This window comes from Arachis stenosperma, chromosome 10 (assembly GCF_014773155.1).
Source record: "Arachis stenosperma cultivar V10309 chromosome 10, arast.V10309.gnm1.PFL2, whole genome shotgun sequence".
NCBI classification, from domain to species: Eukaryota; Viridiplantae; Streptophyta; class Magnoliopsida; order Fabales; family Fabaceae; genus Arachis; species Arachis stenosperma.
This window is the reverse complement of record NC_080386.1, coordinates 83,782,075-83,791,413: the sequence shown is the minus strand read 5'-3', so window position 1 is coordinate 83,791,413 and position 9,339 is coordinate 83,782,075. Positions and strand designations below refer to the sequence as shown.

At 34.8% G+C, this 9,339-nt stretch overlaps 2 protein-coding genes across 2 annotated transcripts; both read right to left on the bottom strand.

Moving 5' to 3' along the window:
• Positions 1-1,252: 1,252 nt before the first annotated feature.
• LOC130957289 (uncharacterized) lies at positions 1,253-4,884 on the bottom strand. The gene is made up of 7 exons (XM_057884156.1): positions 4,740-4,884; positions 2,693-2,934; positions 2,397-2,600; positions 2,197-2,289; positions 1,989-2,096; positions 1,422-1,763; positions 1,253-1,288 (listed from the first exon to the last, which is right to left on the bottom strand). Exons 1-7 carry the CDS (start codon positions 4,882-4,884, stop codon positions 1,253-1,255), a joined length of 1,170 nt encoding a protein of 389 aa, XP_057740139.1.
• Positions 4,885-7,456: 2,572 nt separating this feature from the next.
• Positions 7,457-8,944, bottom strand: LOC130957288 (uncharacterized). Its single transcript, XM_057884155.1, has one exon. It carries the CDS (start codon positions 8,942-8,944, stop codon positions 7,457-7,459), a length of 1,488 nt encoding a protein of 495 aa, XP_057740138.1.
• Between the last annotated feature and the right edge of the window lie 395 nt (positions 8,945-9,339).

Genomic DNA, 9,339 nt, shown 5'->3' with positions numbered 1-9,339 from the left:
CCAAAAAGCGTATAAATTATCCGCTCATCATATATGTATTCTTATAAATTGATTTATTTTGACTAAGTGGATGCATTCATGTAGATAGATTGCATATAGATAGGTTGCATGTAGTTAGTTTGTATTGAATAAATGTTGATGTCCCTTTGCTCCTCTCTTGATTTTAGCATGAGGATATGCTTAGTTTAAGTGTGGGGAGATTTGATAAACCCCGATTTCATCGTTTATTTCACTACAACAAATAAGGCTTTTCGCAACGGTCAAAAACTGTTGCCGTAGACTGAAAAACCGTTCCCTAAACTTTAGGCAACGCTTTGGCAACGGTTTTTGACCTGTGGTATATGCGGCCGTTGCCAATGCTCAAAGGCAACGGTTTTTGGCCTAAGGCAACGATAACCAAAAAACCGTTGCCAAAGTTACTGGTATAGGCAACGGTTTTGAACACAAATTTGAAACAACGGTTTCAAACCGTTACTCGGAAAGCAACGGTTTTAGACCGTTCTCTATCTTGATACAACGGTTTAAAATCGTACCTGGATTGGCAACGGTTTTAAACTGTTGTAGTTTTGTTATCCACAACAGCAACGGTTTTAAAGCATTACCGTTGGTGTCATTTTTTGGTGACGGTTTTTGTACTGTTGCCAATTTATAGTTGTCTAAGAAAACGGTTTAAAACCGTTACCAGCTGGTTTTATGGCAACGGTTTTGAAACCATTGCCATTATATAGTCATCTAAGACAACGGTTTAAAAGCGTTACCATTAGTTTTTTTGGCAACAGTTTTAAAATATTGCCATTTTATAGTAATGTAAGACAAACGGTTTTAAAGCGTTACCGTTGTTGTTATTTTTTGGCAACGGTTTTAACACCGTTGTCCTTTTTAACTTTTGACAACGGTTTTTTGTAATATATAATTCTTTATTTACAATAGTAGTTTTTTCGTGAATGAAATTAATTTCATTTTTTTTAATTATTTATAGTCAATAAATAATCTAAACTATTTGAATAAAGTCACAAAAAAAAATAATTGAACATTTTTCATCAAATTTGACTTACAAAGATTGTTGTAAGATCCACAATCACATTCAAGATACCACAATACTATCATGACAACCTCAACTATATCATCTAATGTTGCAAAAAATATAACAAAGAAGAGTTAAAATAGCTAAGTAGCAAATAGATTTATCATCATGTCCGATCCACAAGTTCATGACTTTTACTCTGTAACACTTGCTCTTAATAATTTGACCTTAACCAAGTTCGATTTCCCCTTCAACATAGTTTTCCTGTAAAAAAAGAAAAAAAATCAAATATAAAACTACACATCTTTAATACTAATAATGTCTACTAAAATGTTTGAGAGAGAGAGGAGAAACATATATATCATAACAATATAGAAACTTTAACAATAAATAATACCTCCTCATGCGCATCATTGTTCGGATTGCCTAAAGTGCTTCCTAGTTGAGCAGCTAACATCTCAAGGTCCACTCCTGAACTTTTTTGTTGCAACATCATCTTAACAAGTGATTTTAGTTCATCTACTTCTTTTTGCATCACATCAACTTTACCCTCTAATGATGCTTTCTCAACTGCATGTTGCTGCTTAAGGGTGGCAATTTCTTCATTTTTCTTCAACAAAGTTGGTGTGGTAACTCTTCCGTGACATCGCACTCTCCCTGCCTTCTCTTTGCCAAATATGGATTGAAAAGCTCTAATTGCTGATTCTTTAGACTTTTTATTCTCAACTTGCAGATGTGCCTATATTAATGTGAAAAAAAAATAATAACAAAAAAGAGTAACTACACACTTGGACTCAAAACATATATCATTTGACAACATCAAATCAAATAATAGCAATTAAGAATAGTATCAGCATTGTTTTAACTCAACTGCAAGCATAAAGATAACCACAAATGATGGACAAATTACCAAGACACAAGAAATCCATAACCTATTTTAATCAAATTAACTCCCAATACTTACAATAACATCCAAAGTGTCTTCATCCAATGATTTTCCCTTTGTGCTTTGGCGAGTCTCAACAAACATTTCTGCTTGAGTAGGTGGTTCATTATTTTCCTTAGAAGCAGCCTATAAGTCCAGTTCAACAAGCATTTATATAGAGTTAAAAATGCACGTATTCTTGCACCCCACATACACATACAAATGCACAAAGAATAAAAATTTGTACCAATCTTGCACGTATTATTGCAAAATTTATTGGTCCCTTTCGATGGCTAAATTTCTGTTGTGCCCTATTTTTCTTATTCTGCGCAGACATTTTCTACATAGCAAGAGACAAGTATTATCAAAAAATTATCATATTTCACTCATAAATTCATATAACTCATAATTGCATAAACAGACTACAATAAGTTGCACATGTCTTACCTTAACTTTCTCAGTTCTCCAATAAGCAATCAACTTGCGAAAATGACTCTCAGGTATGCTTTTAGGACGATTTTTCAGCATTTCGTTAACACATTTGTATGGCAGAAAATGATTTTGCTTGATTGTGGTCTTATACCGTCTCCAGTTGTCATTGATACGAGCAAGGACTATCCTCTTTCCTTCAGTTGGAATAATGAACTTAGCCTATAAAACACAAAAATTGTTTGCTAGTAAGAATAAAATACATGTGTACATTTCCAAAAAGTTTCTAAAAGAAACAATAATAATATTCTCACTTTAACATATTCCCAAATGGCTTCTTTATCTTTAATCCCCTTCCAATTTGTGTAAATTAATGGACAAAAATCTGAATTCCTTGCCACTGTGCCCAAAAATTTGCTCAAGTTATTTACAGCTTCATCAGTAGGACCAATTGCCTCTCCTTCATTATCTAGAGTAATTTCTTCTCTATCCTCCATCTGTCTTGCATGAATCTTCAAGCATTGTGTAGGACCTCGTGTTTTCTTCACTGTTGTCTCTATACAAAGAGCTCAGAATAAGGCCATCAGCATCATTGCTCAATCAAAACAAGGCATGAAATGAGCCATTAACAAGGATAAAGCAGCACTAAATAGCAAAATCAACCCATATGAACTCACTAAAAACCAAATCAGCACTTATAAAATAGCTCAGAATAAGGCCATCATCATCATCATTGCTCAATAAAAACAAGGCATGAAATCAGCCATTAACAAGGATAAAGCAGCACTAAACAGTAAAATCGACCCATATGAACTCACTAAAACCAAATCAGCACTTATAAAATAGCTCAGAATAAGGCCATCATCATCATCATTGCTCAATAAAAACAAGGCATGAAATCAGCCATTAACAAGGATAAAGCAGCACTAAACAGTAAAATCAACCCATATGAACTCACTAAAACCAAATCAGCACTAATAAACCGGCACAGAATAAGGCCATCAGCATCATTGCTCAATCTAAATAAGGCATGAAATCAGCCATTAACAAGGATAAAGCAGCACTAAACAGTAAAATCAACCCATATGAACTCAGTAAAACAAAATTAGCACTAATAAAATAGCTCAGAATAAGGCCATTATCATCATCATTGCTCAATAAAAACAAGGCAAGAAATCTGCCATTAACAAGGATAAAGCAGCACTAAACAGCAAAATCAACCCATATGAACTCACTAAAACCAAATCAGCACTTATAAAATAGCTCAGAATAAGGCCATCATCATCATCATTGCTCAATAAAAACAAGGCATGAAATCTGCCATTAACAAGGATAAAGCAGCACTAAACAGTAAAATCAACCCATATGAACTCACTAAAACAAAATTAGCACTAATAAAATAGCTCAGAATAAGGCCATTATCATCATCATTGCTCAATAAAAACAAGGCAAGAAATCTGCCATTAACAAGGATAAAGCAGCACTAAACAGCAAAATCAACCCATATGAACTCAGTAAAACAAAATTAGCACTAATAAAATAGCTCAGAATAAGGCCATTATCATCATCATTGCTCAATAAAAACAAGGCAAGAAATCTGCCATTAACAAGGATAAAGCAGCACTAAACAGCAAAATCAACCCATATGAACTCACTAAAACCAAATCAGCACTTATAAAATAGCTCAGAATAAGGCCATCATCATCATCATTGCTCAATAAAAACAAGGCATGAAATCTGCCATTAACAAGGATAAAGCAGCACTAAACAGCAAAATCAACCCATATGAACTCACTAAAACCAAATCAGCACTAATAAAATAGCTCAGAATAAGGCCATCATCATCATCATTGCTCAATAAAAACAAGGCATGAAATAAGCAGCACTAAACAGTAAAATCAACCCATATGAACTCACTAAAACCAAATCAGCACTAATAAACCGGCTCAGAATAAGGCCATCAGCATCATTGCTCAATCAAAACAAGGCATGAGATCAGCCATTAACAGCGATAAAGCAGCACTAAACAGCTGGGATCAACCCATATGAACTCACTAAAACCAAATCAGCATTAATAAACCGGCTCAGAATAAGGCCATCAGCATCATTGCTCAATCAAAATAAGGCATGAAATCAGCCATTAACAAGGATAAAGCAGCTCATAAAACCATTCATAAAAGGCATCAGCAGCAACCAAAAAGTTCAACCTAAATCCACTACAATTCAGATAAAACTTCCTAACCACCTATAATCCACTAAGCATGCATAACTAAACTGACTAATTTAACAAAAACTGAACAAACTAACTAAACTAAGAAAAAGTAAACAGGAAAAAAAATTGAGAACCTGCAAAAAGTTTACCTTTCAAAGTATTGTCTATGTTCTCAGCCTCAGTTGGATTAATATAATCCTTGTCCTGCTCCTCTATAATATCTCCTTCATTCTCATCCAATTGCTCTTCATCATTAGGTTCATTGTTAAGTTGAAGAAAAGTATCAATCGGCATTGAAGCAAATTGACGTGTTTTTCCCTTCTTAGTTGGCCTTTCTTGCAAACTGCCACACTCTTCAATATCATCTTCATTTGTGGTCTCTTTCTCTTCAAATCTTGAGTCATTCTAGAATCTACTTCGTTAGTAATCTTGTGAGCCACAGCAGTAGATTTAGAAGGAAGTTCTTTTTCTTGTCTACATGTTGATCCTTGTGAGTGAGTCATACTTGCTTCCATCTGTACTTTACCTTTCTTCAAATTCTGCCCTTTTTCTTTTGCAATTTTTGGCTTTTCTACAAAATTCTGCTTATCATTTGGTTGGACACCAGTTTTTCTTAACTTCTGCTCCCTTTCCCTATTAGTAAGGGTTTTTATCCTCTTAGTGGTGGTGGTGGTTGATGTTGCTGCTGACTAGAAGACATCTTTTCTCGCTTAACTTCTATATTCTTGAAGAACTTTGCACGCAATTCAGCACTTGACTTTGAATCAATCTCATTTTCAATGAAGTTTTTGAACATTTTCTGAAAAAGGAAATAAAATAATGAGATTATTATACATCGTAAAAAATCTATTAACATAATATTAAAAAACCAAATCACATATTAAAAGAACCAAGAATCTATAAGAAATGCACCTGTTTATAATCAATTACACCAAAAATAAAAGTAAAAAAAATTATTCTATGTTGAGAAGAGAAATCTCTTTAAAGATCAGAATCATCATCATATTCAGCTTGTTGTAGAACAAGTGAAGGTTTCTCAATGATTGTATTTGGCATGTCTTCTCTAGTCCATTGAACTTCACAATTATCCTTTGGCACAAACAAATTATTCGCTTGATCAAAGGGGTCCTTCTGATTAGACTCTTCGGCTTCAACATCATACCCATCACACACATTGAATAAATCCCTTGGCACTGTGTCCATGACATAATGCTTGTCTTTGTTAAAAGGGTCTTGAATATAAAAACATTGGTGGACTTGTGAAGCTAATACAAAAGGATCATCCCGAGAACATCTTTTATTAAAGTGAACTGAAGTTAGACCAAAATTCTCTTCCTCAACTTCAAACCAATCACAATTGAAAAGAACAAATTTGAAACATGCATAATAGTCTAACTCAATTATGTCTTTTATTGCACCAAATATGTTACAGCTTTGGTCATTGGGTTGTTGTCCTTGGCACTAGCAAAGCTTGGTGTTTCGCACACCAAAGTCACACCACTGTTTTGAGTTGTGTGGCTTGCATCATGTTCTCTAGTTTGAAATTTGTAGCCATTGATTACATAACTAGAAAATCGTTTTGCAACTGTGTTTGGGCCTCTAGACAAATCTTTAAGTTGTTTCGGAACACCTTCATGAGAAGCACGCTCTTTGAACCATTCACTAAAATCATGGCTTAGAGTTTTTGCCTTCTTCCATTTTCTACCTTTAGTTTGATTGTTGACATGTTCCTCATACTCTCTAAAGTAAGCAAAGAGCGAGTAAGTAAAAATAGCTAATAGAGAATTCGTAACTGGAAAATATATAAGAAAAATACCTAATGTAGTCTTTAACTTTATCACAATTGAATAAGATGTACCGATGAGCTTGTATTTTTGAGTTGGTATCTAGAGAAAAAGGTTGCCCTTTCCTCTTTCCACCAATTGGTCGCCCCAAGCATGCAAAATAGCTATCATGACATACGTCAGCTTCACTGCAATTATCATAATTTTGTGTCCTCCTACTCAGCCTTGTATCCACATCAGGACTTAAATACCTTGAGCAAAATGTCAAGCATTCCTCAGCTAAATATCCTTCAACAATTGAACCTTCGGGGCGGCTCTTATTGCGAACGTAGGACTTTAACCTACACAGATATCTCTCGATGGGGTACATCCACCTAAATTGAACTGGGCCACCCAACCTCAACTCATTTACCAGATGAATAGGCAAATGGACCATTATATCAAAGAAACTAGGAGGAAATATTCTTTCCAATTGGCACAAAATCTCTCTAATATCTACTTCCAAATGATCTATTGTATCATTTTCAACAACTTTTTGGCACAAGGAACGAAAGAATGAACCTAGATAAATTAAAGGGCCAGCTACTTGATTCTGCATTGTGCATTTTATAGCTACTTGCAATAAATAATGCAACATAAAATGAGCATCATGACTTTTGTAGCCTGATATCTTTTTTCAGCAACATGAACACACCGAGAAATATTTGAGGCACTACCAGACGGCAATTTTACTGACTTCAAAATATCACAGAAAATGGTTTTTTCTTGATTAGTAAGGTTAAAACAAGCCTTAGCAATTTTGGCTTTCTTGCCACCATCTATCTCCTTTGGTTGAAGTTTTTTTCTTATGCCCATATCTTTGAGATCGTAACGAGCATTTGCATGATCTTTGGACTTTCCTGGAATGTCTAATAAAGTTCCAATTATGTTATCACATACGTTTTTCTCGATGTGCATAACATCAAGACAATGGCGCAATGTGTTTTGCTTCCAATATGGCAACTCAAAGAAAATGGACTTTTTCTTCCATGGACCATCAATTTTATTTTTTTGCTTCTTTCCAAATACATTTTCAAAATCTTTCAAATCTTCAAAATTTGTTCCCCATCTAATAAAGCTGGTGTTGACCTCAATTCAACATCGCCATTGAAAGATCTTTTGTCCATCCTATATGGATGATCCATAGCCAAAAATTTACGGTGATCCATGTAGCACATCTTCCGGCTATGTTTTAAATAACAAGAGGAGGTGTCATAATTACAGCAAGGACATGCTAACTTTCCCTTTGTGCTCCAACCGGATAACATAGCATAAGCTGGAAAGTCACTTATGGTCCATAAAAGTGCTGCATGTAGTTGAAAAGTTTGATTCTTTGAAGCATCATATGTTTCCATTCCAACTTCCCATAAAACCTTCAACTCTTCAATTAATGGCTGAAGATACACATCAATGCTTTTTCCAGGCGAACACGGACCAGGGATGAGCAAGGACATCATGACATATTCTGGTTTCATGCAACACCATGGAGGAAGATTGTATGCGACCAAAACTACCGGCCATGTACTATGGGAGATGCTCATGGTTCTAAATGGATTAAATCCATCGCTAGCTAGCCCTAATCTTATGTTACAAGATTCTTTAGCAAAATCGGGATGAAGCCTGTCAAAGTCTTTCCATGATTGGCCATCAGCTGGGTGTCTTAACTTTCCATCCTTTGAACGATGTTCATCGTGCCACCTTAATGATTCAGCTGTTTTGGAACACAGGAACAGCTTCTTAAGCCTTGGAATCAAGGGAAAATGCCTCAAAACCTTCGCAGGCACATGTTTTTTCTTCAACTTATCAACTTCTATATCTACCTCAACATTTTCTATGTACCTGGAAGCTCCACAAATTGGACAAAATTCATCATCTTCATATGTATCCCGGAACAGAACACAATCGTTCGGACAAGCATGAATTTTATTATAACCTAGTCCTAAATCTTTTACCATGACCTTGATTTTATTGAAAGAATCAGGAATATTCAAATGAGGAATCGCTTCTTTCAGTAATTCAAGTAGAGCAGTAAAGGATGCGTTGCTCCAACCATTAAGAGTCTTCAACAAATACAAACGGATAACGAATGATAATGTCGAAAATTTTTTACAGCCAGGATATAACTCTTGTTTTCCTTCTTCAAGCAAGTTATAAAACTTTTTTGCATCTTCGTTTGGCCCATCAGCATCTTTATCTCCTTCCAGCACATGCCGAAACGTCTCGTTTAGCAGCCCATCAATGTCGTCGACAAATCCTTCATGGATTTCACTCTCATCGGATTCACTTTCCATGTGACTTATCCTTTCGCTGTGATGAACCCACACAGTGTAACCTTTTTGAAATCCCTTACTTATTAAATGATCATAAACTTCATCCCTTCGCCCCCAACTAAAGTTATTACATATAGAACAAGGACAAAGAATTTCTTGTCCTTGTGGTCTACCTTTAGAAAAGGCAAAATCCAAAAATGAATTAACACCAATTTGGTAACCCTCAGTATGTCTTGGTAAACTAGTCCACCCTTTGTCCATTACTTTGTCAACTAAAATAAAAGAACACGAGCATATGTTTTAGACTAACTATAAGTGATTTTTTCTAATCAAGATCTTATTGCCTCTAAAAAATTTCTAGAAGTCAACCACACATGTTCGAAAGAGAACATCTCAACCAATCAAGAGACTAACAATTTATATCTAACAAACTATGCAAAGAAGCTTAAGCAAACAATTAATCAGTAAATATTCTTAACAATTAAATGTTCAAACAAAATTAAAAAAATAATATATTAAGTGATTTACCTGTAGTGTAGCTCAATGTCTAAGGTAGTCGCAGCTACAGAGAGATCCGCTATTTGATTCTCTTTTTCTGGTTTTAAAGAGACAAACTAAAACAGCAACAAAGAATAAAAAAATAAGTAATTTATAAC